Genomic DNA, 18466 nt, shown 5'->3' on the forward strand with positions numbered 1-18466 from the left:
TGTTCTGGACCCGTCAATGCATAAACTTGGTGTACAGATGTCTATGACTCAAACTTTTACAAAATTTGAAGAAAAGCAATTGACAATCTCCTCGAATCAGCAGATCCACGCAGACAACGGTGACGCCAATGACGTCGATCTCCATCTGCTCCAATGACATCATTTCTGATTAAAACGCACCGATCACACCACATTGACGTGTGAGCGATACCAGACTGCAAACTCTCGGCCGCGCCGGCCGGTTGGACGACCTTACAGGGGTACCGGTTGCGTGTTCGGTAGAGATCGGTTACTATCCGGGACGGGGAGCACTAGATCCGGGTACTAGGGTGCATCGAGCGGCCAATGGATGTCAGGCAGACTGACAGCCAGTACTGGCGCCATGTTCAGGGGAGGGGAAAGACTACAGAGTGCAGCGATGAGAGATACAAGAATCATGTCACATATGGTTCAGTCTTAGTGGTAGGTGTTCATGTTTATTGAAATGGCGAGTGGTGTGGAGCAAAGATCGAAATCCTGTGTTCTAAGCGACTGAAGTTGGTTTATATAAAAAGATGTTTACATTCGAAGTAAAGCAGAACAAACATGAGGGGTCGGGTAAGGAACAGTAACGCTCCAGTAATAGTTCAGCCATGCTTCAAAACATACGGTTTAGGTACGATGCTCTCGGCAGTTGGCCCAAATCTTGTCTTCTGATCGCATATCACTATTCACTTATACCCTTACCAAAGCCGACTGTAGCTTCCCAAAGAGCGAGAGCAGTGGCCGATGAACCTCAGCGACGATCAGATCAGCTGATGAAGTACGGATCCATCCCACTTTCTGGTCATGACCCGTCCGACCCCCTAAAGCTCAGATGAGAGCGAAATAGCAATGAAGGCACCAGCAGAAATGAACATTAAACAAGTGCGACGTCGAAGCGTACACTGTAAAAAATGCTAACAAACCAGTTAGTTAATTCTTCAAGCAAAATCTAGTATTAAAACACACGTTGTTGCAAAAAACGGGTCAGATAACACATATGTTTGCAACCTAACACCACATCCATTTCATCGAAGCAGAAAAGCTAACATCATTGTAAGCCGACAAATATTATCCGTGCAAACCATGCCGTGTTATTTGACAAACATGTTTGTTTATGCTTCCTTTGCCTTTTTTTCTGGATAACGTGTTAACTAACAAATCAAACGCATGTTGTAACTCACAATCTTAGTTTTCTTACTACCCTTTTTGTTGTAGCATTACAAAGACCTTAGTTAATTGAAAAAATCGCCATTTTGTGCGCCCCTCTGCGCCCGCCATGTTCACTGTTCAGTCTGTGCCAAGTCAGAGAAGGGAGAGGACGTGTGCGTTGTGAAGGAGCTGAGCTGTGGCGTATAAGTGTTGCGTGTGCAGTATTATATAAGGAGCTGAAGTGGTGTTAAGAATAAGAATAATAAGAAGTCAAACAGTGAAATGATATGGACTGTTGGACATGGCTTTCATCCTTACTGGTATGGTGAGTGATTATGGGAAAGATCAGTGCAGATATTGCTGGCGTTTTAGTGTGGTTTATGTACCTATGTCACTCATTTTCTTTTCAATTGAACCTCCAACCAGGCTTTAGAGGGTCTCAGGTTGGAGACACTGTTCATTTGTTGACTGTCAATTGACGTCTATAAGTACATATGACGGACTGAATTCAATGAGCATGTTGCACACTAAAACCGCATTAAGCTTTGAACAAGAAATTAAATGTACCTAATTTTTGGTTGGGCGCTCAACCAGTGAACGCGGTGAGGTGCTGTTTTATGCAATTCCTGTCACTGCAACCAGTTGTCAAATAAGATTTTTGTAGACACATGAGCCACCATTGTTCGGTCAGGGAATTTTTGCCCTTTTGTTGCAATTTAGTTTACCCATATCGACAGAAATGAAGCATTCTCAATGTTTTCGTGATACGTATTTGGAGCCTGTATGGTGTCATGGCTGGTGCGGATTCCTGCAGGCTGTTTATAGTTGCAGGTGTGAATCAGTGCAGATTTGTCACCACGACCGATGCAGATTACCGACTGATTTATGACGTTGGTTGGCATGAGGTTGGTTGCGTTGCTTTATTCGTTGGTTTGAATAAACATCTTTGTGTTTAAATACTCGTCTGTTTGATACTTTTTTAAATAAAAATTTCGACGCGTGTCGCAGCACGGTGTGTGAAAACGCACAACATGTATATATACTGTAAAACATATTTGCACGTTTCGAGTCATCCTGGCAAATCTCACTAACCAAATGCGTGAAAACTTTGTATTTACACACTGCATCCCGAAGTTTATAACGCATTTGGCTAATGATATTTGCCTGGATAACATGTGCACGTTGTGCAAATCTCGGCAGAAGCTTGTGAAGCTTACTCACATTTTGCGTGTAAGCGTGTTTTCTTCTGTGTGTGTGTTATGTAACACCGAAGTTAGTTATCCTGCAACTAGGCGATGCCTAGTTGCATGATAACTAACTTCGGTGTTACATAACACGCACAAAAGGAAACACGCTTACACGCAAAATGCTAGTAAGCTTCACACGCTTTTGCCTAGTGAGATTTGCCAGGATAACTAACTTTTTAGTTACTTTACACGCATAATATTAGTACATTGACAGGTAGATATTAGTTAAGTAACACGGTCACACGCAAAAGGCGTGTATGTCAACACCACGTCGAAAACTAATGTCTTAGTTTCATAACACGTTTTTTCTTAAAAGCGTGTTATATAAAACACGTTTGACCAGTAGATGCGTGTAAACTTTACACGCTTTAGGTTAGTGAGATTTGCCATGATAACACGGAAGTTAGTTAACATTTTTTACAGTGTAAGTCGAACGCGAGGATCTATCCGACGATTCACGCGATATTAGTCTTTTCAGGATAGCCATGGGAAGGCATTAAAGCACCTTCCAAATAATCAACGCTGAAAAAGCGAAACAAATATGAAGCTTCAGACAACGATGAACAATCAACGATAAAGCGACGAAGCTTTCAGCAGAGTGGAATTCAACCGAAACAAAAGCACGTAGGTACGAAGCTGTTGCACCATGGATAAATCACCATACTCCAACACCATGCCATTATGGACACATAAATATAGCCCCAGACGCCTGGCCCGCCTATGCACAGTGCCAGAATAAGCAAGCGACCGAATCGGTGGGTTCTTGACTAAATTATACCAGAAGGAAAGCCACTAATGCACCAGTTTAGAAGAATGTTATTTATTATGAGAGCTGATGTAGCTACATGATCTCCGGTAGCGAGCCTCAGCCAACCTTATGAAATCCAAAATATTTGTACCGATGAATTATGTCGTCAAGTGTAACATCAAAATCAGGACCTTATTAAATTGACTGACCGGGCAATAACGTAGAAGTTTGATTGGGTTTGTGAAAGACGATCCTCAGCAATCATTGCAAACACCAATTCTGACAGTTGTTTATGACGCGTTACAGCATCTCAACAGCTATTAGTGTCGTCACAACTGAGCTGCACCAGATCCCCAGAGCAGGTTGGTGATCAGCACCAGCACAAACACACAAACACGAGCAACATCACAAACACAAACAGGATCAACACCACAAACACACGGATAGCAACACCGCATGCCAGAGCGCCGACAAGCTGCCAGAATCATAACAACAAAACCAATCCAGCAGCTAGCCCAGATGAGAGCGCTCGGGGTCGCCAGAGAACAAAAATTCGTCACCCGGAATGTCTAATCAGCATGAAACGCCGCCAGAATCATAACAACAAAACCAATCCGGAGTCCGGTCCAGTAGAGGAAGCTCGGTGTCGCCAAAGAGCAAGAATTAACTGACCAAATAGCGCAAAACTTTGAATTGGATGAACCGGTGACTTCGGAAGACATAGAAGGAAGTTTGTGACCCTTGGCAGCACGTTCAAGGCTTCGTCATCGTAACTATTAACTCATCGAAGGCTGTGACTCATGTGGCTTTCTTCTTCTCACCCTTCTATAGAACAGCACAAAGGTCATGCTTTCCCTGCAGCCCACTCCGACCGCCAACCCATCCAGCACCCATGCAAGCTGTATGTAATTTGGCGTGCGGCCGCGCGGCCGACCGGCCGCCTGCCCGGCTCCCAGGGGACTGGGACGGGGGGAGGGGGGTAGGCTGGACGGACACCGCCAGCCCCGGCCCCGGCGGCAGTGGTGAGGGATGCTTTGGAGCACGCCGAGTAGTACCCGTCAGACCGGTCCGCCGCGGCGTACTGGCGGCACGCCCACGGCCGTGCACGGCTGGAGGGCCGCGGCCGGCCATGGAAGCGGCCGCCCGCCGCGGGAAGGGTTTCGGGTGCCACGGGCGGGCTGTCGCGTGCAAGGGTTTGGGTGCCACGGGATGGCCATGGAAGCGGGCCGGACGCCGCGGGAAGGGTTTCGGGTGCCACGGGCGGCCGCCGCGTGCAAGGTTTGGGTGCCACGGGCGGGCCCGCCGCGGGTAGGGTTTGGGTGCTACGAGCGGGCCGTCGCGGGTAGGATTTGGGTGCCATGGGCCGGCTGCCGTGGGAAGGGTTTGGTTGCCACGGGTCGACCGCAGTGTGCAGGGTTTTTGGGTGCCACGCTTGGCCATGGAAGCGGGCGCCGGCCCCGTGCAGGGTTTGGGAACCACGGAACGGTTGGTGTACTGTAGAGAAGGGGCAATGAGCCAGCACTAGTGCACACTACCGGTCGGATGGACCAGTGGGTGGACAAGGCTATCGTGGTAACAGATTTCCCGGCGGCCGGCTGCTACGTAGACCGGTAAACATCCATGTCAGCATAGCATGTTGCCGTCGACAGGCTATACCTATCAGCCGGCAAGACAGCAGCGCCGCCGTGGTAGCAATGGCTTCAGTGAAGACGGTGGATTACTGGACCAGCGAGCCTTGACTTCTGCCGGCTCCCAGCCATATCAGCGAGCAATCAAAAATGCTTCCGTGGCAACAGCGCCTTAACGCCTTCGATGCAGACTGTCGGCAACTAGACCAGCAAGCCCACATGCCTAGTGGCAACTGGCAACCTAGCCTTCCGTCAGTAGTCAGCAAGATACTGGGTAACACCGCCTTCTCTCGACACGCCTCCCAGTAGCCGTCCAGACGGGTTTCCCGTCATACTGAGCAGAAGCACCGCAGGTCAGAGACAAACCGGAAGCGGGTGCAAGTCTGTCACCAGCACTGCGTCCAACTTACCGCAGGCAGGCGGGGAAAAGGACGGAGCTCCGGACCATACATCGTTACAAAAACATCGAAAGTACCGGCGCACAACGATTTTCGAATCAAAATCAATGTTCCTATAAAGGGTAAGCCTGAAAGCCACACTTTTAATGATCAATATAAAGGTCCCATCCTCAATAATAAAAACCAGCCCCAATTTAGACCAACCTCAACTCCTACTGGTCCCCTACTTAAAAAAGTGTCAGTTCCCAACTAACAATGTTTGTAAAGGCATTGGAAAATAAAAACAAAATTTGTATGAAAGGCATGGTAAAGAGCACCACAACCATTCTGGAATTCAGTAGTAGTGATAAAATGGTTAATTTCAGAGTATAAACACATTTTTCCTTACCTACCTACCATATAATGTTAAAATAGGACTTATATCAAAATGCTGTAATTTTTGGTGGTGCTAACTCAGTCCCTACCAGGCCCAAGTAAAACCACATCAATGGGGTGTGGTTTTTAAATCTAGGCCTAATATGTTAAAAATTCTGAAAACTTGTGCTGTAAAAGGCATCTAGCATTGAACACGCAGGCATGTAGGCATAAAAATAAAGTGGCAAAACACAAGTTAAATAGGTAGGTGCTTCTCTCAGAAACCTTACAGTCCAACAGTCCAAACAGCAGACTCGGATACCCTCATGTGGAATTGATTGAATTGAAAACATTATCACTGAATAGATAATTTTTCATATTGAATACATGACTTATATAACATTAAAGCAAATACAAATTATCAAAATGAATTATAGCCTCCCATATCAGGAGTTTTGTGCGGTGCTGCGAGGTGAATTTATTTCAAGGTCATTGTGGTTTGTTTTGGTGTTCACCTAAGATCTAGAGGCACATTCAGCATACAAATATTTAAAAATACCTTTGTTATCATCAGCACGCTATCAGCCAAAACTGCATGCCTTTCGCTATCCTCTAAAATTCAAATTCATCATACCCAATGTTCGTCTTTCACTGTTTGATTGCCCAGCCATTTTACGCTTCAACTAAAATGGCATTATTTGAAACTCTGAATTAATGAGTATATTTTCTAAGTCTGAATTTAAACCAGATTATGTCAGAGCTAAGAAGACTGGCCAAATGAAGTTGGGTTGGGCCCCATTTGCAGTTTGCTTGAACTTGCAGCTTTGAAGTGCTTAGCTTTGTTGCTGTCTGAAGGTAGCCTGCAATGCACACTTTTCCCTTCCCGACCATCATAAGACTGATGTGCATCCATATATGTGATAGTATTTCATGTAAAAAATGAAGTTAATTATCATAAAGGGTTTGATCATTCAATGGATGAGCATGAGGAAGGTCAATACCAATGCGTCACAAATGAATCACTCTGACGTCACGGCATCACCTGCTCGTTCTACGCGAATGTTCGTTGCTTACCTGATGTGCAGAGACGTGTCAATCCAAAAATTAATGCCCTCGCAGTGTTAGACACCCGCTTGACACTATAAATCACATAAATCACACGCCAATACGCACAAACCGATCGCACACACCTCCGCACCTCCCTTCCGTTGTTTACGTCTCCATCCCAACGGCTTTTGTGCGGCCAGATGAAGCTCTAAAAATCCTTCAATATGGTAGCGTTTTCCCTTCCTGCAGCAGGAAAACTTCATTAGGGCAGGTGTAAAGGAATCTTGGGTACGATTATATGTGTTGATGTCTGTGCAAGGCTCACACCCTTTTTACACTCAAATAGGCTCAGATTTCCAAGTTATAAGTTTTAAACCAAATGTAGCTGACTGCCTACCTGTTCTTCAATCCCTTTTTTGGTCTACTGCTCTGCCCGCAAAGGATTTCAGCCGTGACAGAGACCATATAGCGCCATCTACACAGATAGTTCTACTATTGTCCGCCAGATACCGCCACAATACGGTACACTTAGCGCGGAGCACCGAGTTTTGGGTATAAAATATGCTGCAGTCGGGATAAGCATAATATGGTCACTGAGAGGCTCGATACTCCCCGGCGACTCACTAGGGTGCCTGCCTAGACCAATGTCTTCCCCTAATTCCTATCATCCTTCCGGCTCTGCAATGGTCTTGTCGACCGAAAGGGCCTAACCCAACAAAACAAAAAGCTCGTTACCCAACCCCTAACGTCCTTCCTGCTCAAATCTTCCTTCTTATCACAAATCAACCCAAAGTATGATCAAACTGTTATATAGGGCCGGGGTGGATCCCATAGGGAGAAGAATCCCCCCCCTCGAACGTTAGCGGCTCAGAGTGAGATCCAAGATCCACACTACATAAAAGTAATGACCAGATTCGTTCAGGTCCAGACGCTTTGTCAGCCCCCCTCCCCCCCCCCACGTCCAGCTTCTCAATGACCGGGACCCCAAACATATGAGTAGAGTAAATGTGTTTTACAAATGGATTTATACAATGGAAAGCGGAAAGGAAAATCCGTTCCTGTCCCTGATGCGTACCTACTTACTTGACTTACTCATGTATTTGGGGCTTATAACTCTTTTGGTCATTCATGAGTCGATAACTCTTTGGTCGCTCTCTCCCATCTTTGCTCCTCTGCTGAGCTGAAGAAGACGGAATGGAACTATCAGCCATTAATTATCCCGGTGCGGAGCGTCAGGCCGTTAACCCCAGGCAGTGCCGTGCGGACTGTCGGCTCCACCATGGCTGCTACGCCATGTGCAGCTGTCAGCTGCCAGCTGTCAGGTGTGAACTGTCAGCTGACAGCTGCCCGACCAGCTGTCACCTGACAGCAGTGAGCCGTCGTTAGCAGGCGTTAGAGAACTGCACACCTGGTGCGTTACTGACACTCTGAGATGGGAACGGTGTCCTCAGGGAGCAGAGGAGAGGTGGCGGGGAACGCCGAAGAATGTGGCAGCCGTATAGGTGGCATTAGAAAACAGTGGAGGTAGCACATGGCGAGGTATGGGACGGCTCCTGCCCTCAGTTTTCAGGGAGCAGTTGAAAGTAGCACGAGGGCAAGAGATGGGATGGGGTTGGGGACTGTCCTACTCGTAGTCATTTCCCAGGGGCCGGGAAGCAGTTCCAAAGGAGCAATTAGACGGGGCGGAGTTACCGTCGTTACAGGTCCTGAGTGAGCTCAGTAGACTGAAGGAGGGTTATGAACGAGTGATGAGTCATTAAGCGAGATAAATTTGTACTTTTACTAGGAAACGAGGAACGAGACGGGGAGCACCCTCTTTTGGGTCGGATTGCTGGAATGAAGCGCATGGAACGCGTAAATACAGATAGTGAAGCGGCTAAGAGCATGACTAAGACTAATTGCTTCGTTTGGTTAGTCCTTTAAGGCCCTTTAAGGCCCCTATAAGGCCCTTTTACCGATTATGGATGCTAATTCTGTCGTGAATTGTTGAAGCAGGATTTGGCAAAATATATCATACTCGGCCGACAAAATAATAAAAGTGCATGCGTACTATCTTTCTGTGCCTTGGCATCATACAACGCATCCCTGCCCCATTAGTTGGTAAAAAGCACGCTCCTAATTCACGAATAACCGCGTCTTGCCTCCTTCCGCACACACATCCCACGGTGGAATGGTAACAATGTTGTTGACCTAGCACGATTCACTGCAAAACGGCCCGTTAGCGCAGCCACCCAACAAAACGTGTCCCACAAAAAGCACGCAGTCAACAGGCGCGTCTCGCGTTGGTGCCAGGTGGGGATGGGCGGTGCCTGAGGCAGCGCCTGAGGCGGTGGGGAGGTCGGGGGGGGAGGGAGGGTGCACGCGCCTGCGCCGGGACACGAGCTCAACCAGCAGCCGACGGGAAGTGTTGGTTTGGGGTGAACAGATGCAGAGGGGACACAAGGGAAAGGGTGACACGTGGGGCATCATGGCATTTAGCTGCTAGAGACTGCGGATCTTGGGTCTTGAAAAGACAGGGTTGAGACCTTGAGGCAAAGAGCGAAAAGAGTGTGAAAACCAGGCTTCCAAAACTGTTTGTGTGTGGCATAAAACATTGACTTATCAACAGACAGTTTGATGTTATCCATCACTTGCTAAATGGACAAGTGATTCGGGTTCTTTGCAAACAAATTAAGATGTGTTTGCAACACATCTGTCCTCAATGTGTCGTCTCAGTAAGTGTCTGGGCCCTCCAAGCGTGCCTCAAATCCTGACCACAATGGTCCTCTCAAACACTACATCTTAATGTTCCTCATCGCCTGTTCTCTTAGACACTGTCCTCACATCTTGTCCTCAATGCGTCCTCCAAGACCCCATCTCCTATGGTTCAGATGTCCTTTTAGCTTCCCTAATCGCCACGCCATGTGTGGATCGCCCATGATCGTAAATACATACATACATACTTGTCCTCATTTCTTACTCTCAGCCTCAGCATTCCTCACCACCTGTCCTCCTAGACCCTGTGTCCTCCACTGCCCTCAATGCGTCCTCCTGGCGCTCCTCACCACCTGCCCCGTCCTCCCGGAGCTCAGCTTCATCTTTGTCCTCCTAGATACTGTGTCCTCCTGTGTCCTCCACACCTCGTCCTCAACACGTCCTCCCAGCGCTCCTCGCCACCTGCCCCGTCCTCCCGACGCTCGGCACCCAGACAGCGGGGGCGGGCATTGTTTTACCGAGTCGAGAACACGGGCACAGCCTCCACCCTGGATCCCTGCCATGCACAATGTTTACATAGACTCGCCTAGACGGAGGCTCGCCAGGGGCTGGGGGGGGCGATGGGAGGGGGGGGGCGGTGACTACAGGTGCATCGAGTCCGCCAAGAGACACTGTGACTGACATCATGAAGGGCAGCGGTGCGTTGGTGGAGAGTGAGGAGGACATAAGTTAGGGGAGAGAGTATGGGAGGACAACAAACCATGGAGTTGTGCGGAGTGGCCAGCTAGAGGGACAGAGCAATGGGCTCAAATTGAGACGTGGCGGGTAAGTGGAAGTGAAAATGCATCACGATAAATCATGACTGGAATCGGCTGTCTCATTCATGAATGAATAAACAACTTAAATGTTTTATAGCTTAGTAATTAAATTGCAATAAAAAGATCTTAGACGTAAATTTCCACCATGACCACGTGTGTGGGTGGAGCCATGCCCGTTATTGCATCACTTTTTCACTGAGCTGAACGCTGCCAATAGTGGGGGAGGGCGGGGGGGGGGGGGGCAGTAGCCGCCCCTGTACCGGGCGTCTGACGGCTCTGTATAACCTGTCTTCATGCCGAATTCGCCCCCCCCCCCCCAACATTGGTGCGAGGTTGGCTGAGATGTCGGCCGTGCGGGTTATTACTACTGATACCAGTATCAGTAGCAATATCAGTAGCTATGCTACCTTGTGCTTTTTAAACTTGTGCGCTGTGTAGGTAAGCGCATATCTTTTCGATGGCTTTTTATACGGAGTCTAGATAGCGTTTGGCTGGCGTACCTACTTCATTTTTGCAACCAAGTGGAGCCGTACCCGGAGAAAACTCCACTGCGTCATTCAAACTGACTAACACCTCATTATGAGTCAGATAGACGCGTGGCCTAGCTGTAGGGTACCCACCTCGTATTTACGAAGATCGCATGGGTTCTCGTCCAGTTAGCTGCGGATGTGTGTGTGTGTGCGTTTTTTTTTTGTTTTTTTTTTTTTTTGTCCGCGTTATAGTTCCTGTCGACCACCGAGTGGTAAGAAGATTGACCGATCGCTGGCGCCGTCAGACGGATGGTGTCCTTATAGCCGCCCAGCCATGAGAAGATGAACTCACGTAATACGAGCATTGGAAATGAGTTACCAGGAATGCATGAGTTTTGACAAATCGCTCAGCTCATCGAGATGAGTTAACGCATGGCTGAGCGGTAATAACAGTGTAGGCCGCATCAGCTGACTCGCTCCGCAGGTGTCCATATGACCGCCCTTTACGTGAGTTTACTCATGAAATATAAGTAAATTTGTTTTCAGTGGCGCTGCTCTACATCAAACCGCATCAAACCCATCATGCAGTGTGCTGGAGAACCTGGTGACTAAAATGCTCCAGCGCATTCGTAGCTGCGTTCTTATGAATGGTGGCTATATCGTCATTTTAAAGGATAAGCACCAGGCTTTTTTGCTTCTTAATTTCAGCGGGAAGAAAGATGTACGGATAATTTCGTTACACCCTGTATACATTTCCATGTTTCAATAACAGCATACATCGTTGCAGTCGGCACACAATTCTACTGGCAAGACAGGCAAAAGCACAGATTTACATACACCAATAACCACATAACAGGTTAAGTACAATTTTCATTGTTAGTTTGGCTACTGTCTTTCAATTCAATAGCGATGTGTGCAGTGTACACTGCAGGTAGTTGGACCTACTTACTAAGCGTATTTTCACTCTGCTAAATATAAAAAAATATAGAAGAACTATACATACACAGCCAAATTTACAGAGGCATTTACGGATAACGGTAGTAACCATCACACAAGGTAACAAGAAAGCACAAAAGCACGAATGCAGCCTACATAGGTGCCATTCCATGCCAACTCAACAACTAAAAGTGAAATTTTACTTCGTAAATATCAGTTATTTTCGTAAATATCTGAGGGGGTGCCGTGTACACCAGTTGTTCAGTTGGCATAAAAATGAAATTACCCATATGTGTGTGCACAACACATACACATCAATACAAACTCGCTCTGCACATTGCGATAGATACACATTACACAAACACAGGTCATGCCATCGAAGAAGCTTTCCCTGTCATCATAGAGAATGTCCACATGCTGTGAGAAGTCCACGACTTGCACAGTGCGCTGAATTTGAGGTCCGGCGGAGTCGAGGTTATCTGGCCCGGTCCATTGTTTGTTAGGCACGAGTCGGGTAGTCTCACCTCCACTGTTTGTTAGACACTAGAGTCGGGTAGTCTCATCTCCACTGTTTGTTAGACACTAGAGTCGGGTAGTCTCACCGTCCAGACTGATGGAAACCGGGACAGTCAGGCCGTCCAGACTGATGGAGACCGGGAAAGTCTGGCCATCGAGACTGATAGAGGCCGTGACAATCTGGCCATCCAAAATGATAGAGGCCGGGACAGTCTGGTCATTCAGACTGATGGAGACTGGGACAGTCGAGTCGTCCAGACTTACGTAGACTGGAGTAGTCTGGCCGTTCAGACTAATGGAGACTGGGACAGTTTGTCCGTTCAGACTGATGGGGACCGAAACAGTCTGGCCGCCAAGACTACTGGGGACCGGGACAGTCTGGCCGTCCAGACTAATGAGGTCTGAGACAGTCTGGTTGTCCAGACTGGGAGCCTGATTCGGCATGACTGAGGGACTGTGAGGTGGGCTGAGCGTCTGATCTGGTGGAGTCTGCTCGCTGACGCCTCTTAAAGACCTTGATCCGTTTAGTCTCACTTCTTCGGAAGTCGTAGCACTCTCGTCATCTACAGGGTGCGTCATAAGTTCTGGTACACTTTTTCTTTTATTAATAAAAAGAGTTACAACAGGTTTACAGAGTTGAGTATTTCAGTAGAGGATCTCTATGAAGTTAAGTCAAAACACGTGTAATATCATAAAAAAATATTAACTAGCTGAGCCTTAATGAAACAAATGGTAACTGACCGCCCGACAGCTAAGTGCACACCATGGCGCCTTTCTCCCCAACAAAGGAAGCTCGCGGGGCCATCGTCTGCATGAAGATGGCGGATATCTCGGTAGCAAAGATATGTCGCGCGCTTCGCTGCACGCGGAATCTTGTGTATCGGACGTGGACCCGGTATATACCAGGAGACCCAGAGTACCGGAGACCGATTCCGTTCCGGCCGCCCCCGGTCCGGAGGAGCTTGAGAGCGTTTTCTTTCCGTGTGTGGCGCTGTGCAGCGTTGAGGGAGTGAACGTGCTTCTTGCGGAGGCTTTTCACGCGCATATCCTTAGAAATGAGTCTGCGCATGGAACGCTCGGACACATTAAGGTCCCGGGCCATTTGGCGCATGGAACGCTCGGGGTTGCGGACAATCCGGCTGCGAACCGCGGCTTTCAGCTGAGGCGTGTGGGCGGACCGGGGGCGGCCGGAACAGAATCGGTCTCCGGTACTCTGGGTCTCCCGGTACCGGGTCCACGTCCGATACACAAGATTCCGCGTGCAGCGAAGCGCGCGACATATCTTTGCTACCGAGATATCCGCCATCTTCATGCAGACGATGGCCCCGCGAGCTTCCTTTGTTGGGGAGAAAGGCGCCATGGTGTGCACTTAGCTGTCGGGCGGTCAGTTACCATTTGTTTCATTAAGGCTCAGCTAGTTAATATTTTTTCATGATATTACACGTGTTTTGACTTAACTTCATAGAGATCCTCTACTGAAATACTCAACTCTGTAAACCTGTTGTAACTCTTTTTATTGATAAAAGAAAAAGTGTACCACAACTTATGACGCACCCTGTATGTCCGGGCTCCTCTTTCCCGTTTCCTCTCCCCCTTTCTCAGCTGTTCCGGTGACCTCCCCCCTGCCGCTCCCAGTCTTCATCGCGCCGGCCACACCGCCCTCCTCCTCTCCCGCTCTGTCCGTGTCGTTTCTGTCCCCCTCCTCTCCTTCACTGTTTGTGTCCTCGCTGTCCCCCTCCTTTCCCTCTTCATCCTTGTCCTTTCTGTGATCCTCTTTCCCCTCTCCGTCTTTGTCCTTTCTGCGTTCGTTCTCTCCCTCTCTGTCCTTGTCTTCTCTGCCTTCCTCTTCTCCTTCTCCGTCCTTGTCTTTTCTGTCTTCCTCCTCCCCCTCGCTGTCCGTGTCCCGGCCATGCTCGGCGAACCAGTCGGGCTCCCTGCAGCGCGCCGGCAGCGACTCCCAGCGGAAGGTGTCGAGGAACTGCTCCGACCAGAGGCGGCCCTCCACCGCCGCCGGGTACAGCTCGCAGCACAAGTCATGCGGGTCAATCTTCCCGTCATGATACGGGTTCGTCGGGTAGAGGTCGTCGACTCTGCGCTTCCAGCAACACCAGAGCATCTGCTGCGCGTCCAGAGGGAGGTTCAGCAGGTGGCGCATCAGCGGCGCCTGGCTCGAGCTCAGCAGGCCAGCCAACAGCAGCTGGATGGCGCACGGCAGCAGAACTTGTAGCCTGAACACTGCAGACCATTTGGCGAATCTGTCTTCCGCTCTAGTATCGGGCCTTATATCTTCCCACAGGTTGATCTCACGAGAGAAGAAGCACGGCAGATCACCCTGCTCCGCACAATCCAGAAGATAGTCGAGAACGGCCTTCATCGACGCCAGCATCCCGTCCCAAGTCCAGAGCTCTGGCGCACGTCGCTCGCAGACCCACATCATTGCCGTCTTCAGTTCGTAGCTCTTCAACGGAGCTTCCTTGTCCCATGCGTGCTGCCTACCTCCCGTCACTGCCGCACAGTGTTTGAGCAGGACCAGACAGATCCGCTGGGGCTTGGTCATAGAACGGATCACCTCCGATTCGAGACGTGAAAATGATTTACGGAAACGGCCATGTATACCAACCAGGTGGATTGACATCTCACTGAGCTTCTTCACCAAGTCTTTGCTCGGCTGCCCCGACGGTCGCTCTCGGTTCACAAACTCGTCACTGACCCTCCCGGGGTACTGGAGACAGGGGACGAGGTCAATCATGTCATCATTGAAGGTTACTACAATGTTCGGCCCCCTGCGATCCTCTTCGATGCATTTCACATGTTCTTTCACAGCTGCGGCTATATGTGATTTGAGACATTGGAATGTAAATAATTCACGTCTGTCAGAGACGTCAGACTCCCGCGGGAGGTCCTGAGAGATCTCCAAGAAACCCGACTTATCTTTGATTTCTTCTGCATGAAGAGTGAGAATGTTGTCTGGACCTTCTGAGTCTGTGCTGCCGTCCTCTCGCTGGACTCTAGAGCAGTTTGCTTTTGTGCTGGGGTTATTTTGCAGAGTCTCTGAACTACACTGCTTTGTGTCGGAGTCAGGCAGTACTTTATATGAGGTTACTTGCACTGAGCTAGTGGTAACCCTCGCAGTGAAGGGGCCATCGCGGGCTGTTTTATCCCGAGAAGACTTTTTCCAATGCCCCATAATGGTCGTCAGGGTTTTTAGACAGCTCTGCTTTGTGTTACGGTCTTTCTGCACCGGTTCGTTCTCCAATTTCACCGGTCCTTTTTCCAAGTTCACCGGTCCTTTCTCCAAGTTCACCGGTCCTTTCTCCAATTTCACCGGCCCAACATCGAGCATGAAGTCAATGTCAGATCCGTACACGAACGTATCATGAGGTGACACGTCATCCCTTGATTCCCGTTCCCTTGTCGCCATCTCTTCAGGTTTCTCCTTAATCCAATGCGTCATAGCAAAGCCGTCCTCACTAACCCACTCAAACTCCCGAACTGTTGAGCCGGGATCGCACTTGACGATATGCACTTCAGTCTCCTCACTTACGCTTCCAGAGATAATCACACGTTGCATTATGAGCTTGGGTGCATTTGCCTCGCCGTTCTCCTTTCCGCAGTTTGACAGGTGTTCTTTTTCGATTTCTTTTTGTTTACATTGTGGGTTGAATTCAAAGCCCTGTAAAACATTTTTCCATTTCTGCTTGTAATCATGTGCCCGATGTCTGCTGTCTGACTCGGAGAGAAGTTGTTCTCTCCATCGCAGGACTCGTCCTAGAGCTGCGGCCGTTTCGTCCGGTAACAGCGGAGGATCCATCACTGAAAACAAGTTGAAAGAACGTAATGCAAAAGCATCTTAAAATATTCCACACTTAGGTTTTTTGGGTATTAGGGTAAACTGGCTTAGAGGCGAAGCAGAACGTCTGGTTCATGAAGAACACACACAGTGGTTCACATAGACCGAAGACACGTGCTGCTTCTTCGCGTGCAGTCTTAGCGGCCCCAGGGGGCTTCAACTCGACCAACACCGGTTCTTCTTCGTTCTCCCTAGTCACGTGATATTACGTCACACAAAGCGCGCGAAAGATAAACCTTTTGAAGGTTTTGCACGAACTAGCATCGGGTTTAAGAAGAAGGGGTTGTGGTTTAATCAGTGTAATGGCTTTCATCAAGACCACGCCCGCGGTACCACGTTCTAGCGTCCACCGGAAGCGATCGCCATTTTTCGATCGCGTTGTATCACGCTTTGTGCAGTGACGAGCGGCTGGTGCAAGATTGGGTGAATGGCAAGTAATCGAATATTGAAGAACTGAAATAAGGTTAATTTTTGGCTTGTCAAGTGTTGTGTATTATTTATATTACTTGTGATTGACAATGATAAGCAATATCACAACGCTCTTCAAATGCATGGATGAATGCATTGGATGAAGAAAACTCATATGCAAGACCAATCAATGCAGTAAGTATTTATATGTTGTATAAATGCCCCATAGCTTAAATTATGCATGTGGTATTTAGACAAATCTTCCAAATGAAGATAAATCAGGAATAGAATCAGCTTGCCATTTTGGGGTCAAGTGATTTAGGTATAAATTTGGCTGATTTTAATAAACATAAGTTCTTGCTGATTAGTGCAATATTTTATTTAGCTGCACTTTATATGTTAAGTGCATTATTTTATTTTTGGAGTAGGCTCATGGTCTCTGAAGTCAATCTAAGTTTCTTTACTCCCTGCCTGTTGAATAACGCATCCGCCCGACTCTTCATTCTAGGGGACGAGGCCATCTCCGCTCTGATTGAGGCCCTGGAGTCTGAGGAGAGCGTCCTGGGGCGCGGAGACGTCGACATCGTCGAAAACGCTGGCTTGAGGCTGGTGGTGGAAGGAGAAACTGTATGTGATTTGGGAGAATGCGATATCGCCACCCGGCTGCTGACATGGGCGATAGCGCATGCTGTGTTTGGGAAAACATCCACTTGCTAAAGCTAAAAATGTGTTCATATTTGTGCAGAAAGCAACCCTGAGCGTGAAGGAATCAACCTGAATAATTAAACATGCCCGAAAGGCTCTGGAGTTCTTTGGCTTGGATGTGTAAGGCAAGTGACAAGGCCGAGGGGAAAGCGTTCTTGCAGGCTGATCGCAAGCTGAATGCGGGCTGGTTGCGGGCTGATCGCATGGGCTGGTTGCGGGCTGGTTGTTCCTGACTGGAGACTTGCAGGCTGATTGCTCAGAGTAAAGAGGAATGTAATACATTTTAAGGTGTATCAAATACTGTGTTTGCGCAGCAGATGTGACGGCGCAGGTCGATAGCCATGCATGAGAGGTTCAATAGACGAATGAACGGGGATTTTGCGGTATTGCAATGGAACTGAAAGGGTTCTACAACCGATATTCAGAACACAGGGTGGTTTCCCTATAAACCTCAGGGACTTCTTCACAGACCCTTTGGGGTTCTTATCTAGGTGCTAGGAACGCTCTTATTATAAACCCTAAACCTCATAAGAGTCTTTGGAAGAATCGTGTGGATTCTTTTCATGAGAATGCAAAGCCGTCTACGTGAAGAACCATGGGGGTTCTGAAAAACGGTGGCATAACATTTTACCCCACAGGGGTCTAAATACCCCTGTACGTTCTTAACGTTCTTCCAAAGTGTTTTCAGTGATTGCTCTGCGGATTCCCTCCATCACAGGGGCACTCGTGCAGCTCTCTCCGGCTTCCTCTCCGGTGGCCTGGGGTGGGGCGTCTTTGGTGCTGTTAACCGGCGGGTAAACCGTGACCTGCTTCACAACAGGATTCTTAATATCTGTGACGCCTCGCACCATGGACCCCGATTGGTGACTGATTTCTCTTTCATGACCGGAGTGTGTTTTGATGATATTGTTTGCAGCGACTCTCCATTGAATCAGCTTTAAAAGGCTGACCAATTTCTCAGCTTTGGTGACAAATGGGCATGTATAGGCATGCATACCAATGGCAATCTTTTGTCTGAGCTCGAGTAGCCTTGCCCTGATATCTTCAGGAAGCTGATCATCTGGTTGATCTCGATCATATGCTCTAACAGGCCTTCTAGCTAGACTTTCGTTCCAGTCCATGCGGACGCGCTCTTCTTCCATTCTTTGGGCAGTTCTGGCTGCATTGACGGATGTGCTCCAGCTAGCTTTATCTTGTAACTCTTGCATTTTACAGTACCAAGTATAGCCAGGAATGAGCTGTTTGTACATTTTCTGCACCTCAAGCTCGTATCTCAGTTCTTCCTTGTCCACGGTGTCCTCGCCAGTGGACGTGCTGCACTCGGCCTCCCCCGGCTCACCTCCGTTCAGCAGGTCGCAGTACAGCGCCAGAACACACGCCTCTTCATCCGGCAGCACACCTCCGCCCAGCACGCTCCTGTGTTTTTCTCTGGCGCTTATCTCCTCCAAGGGTCTCCACTCCTTCAGTTTGGGGT

The 18466-nt window shown here is 48.6% G+C and overlaps 2 protein-coding genes across 2 annotated transcripts in view; both read right to left on the minus strand.

Moving 5' to 3' along the window:
- Window positions 1–6784, minus strand: part of LOC122391617 (myocardin-related transcription factor B-like) — a 73911-nt gene extending 67127 nt beyond the window's left edge. The window contains exon 1 of the mRNA XM_043385731.1: window positions 6623–6784. The gene's annotated coding sequence lies outside the window, so the exon portion shown is untranslated. The remainder of the gene's footprint in view (window positions 1–6622) is intronic.
- A 4521-nt stretch (window positions 6785–11305) lies between these two features.
- LOC122391622 lies at window positions 11306–15943 on the minus strand. The gene is made up of 2 exons (XM_043385735.1): window positions 13584–15943; window positions 11306–12592 (listed from the first exon to the last, which is right to left on the minus strand). The coding sequence occupies exons 1-2, from the start codon at window positions 15838–15840 to the stop codon at window positions 12096–12098; spliced, it is 2754 nt and encodes a 917-aa protein (XP_043241670.1). The 5' UTR covers window positions 15841–15943; the 3' UTR covers window positions 11306–12095.
- Between the last annotated feature and the right edge of the window lie 2523 nt (window positions 15944–18466).

Source organism: Amphibalanus amphitrite, unplaced genomic scaffold, assembly GCF_019059575.1.
Source record: "Amphibalanus amphitrite isolate SeventyFive unplaced genomic scaffold, NRLGWU_Aamphi_draft 000446F_arrow, whole genome shotgun sequence".
Taxonomy (NCBI): domain Eukaryota; kingdom Metazoa; phylum Arthropoda; class Thecostraca; order Balanomorpha; family Balanidae; genus Amphibalanus; species Amphibalanus amphitrite.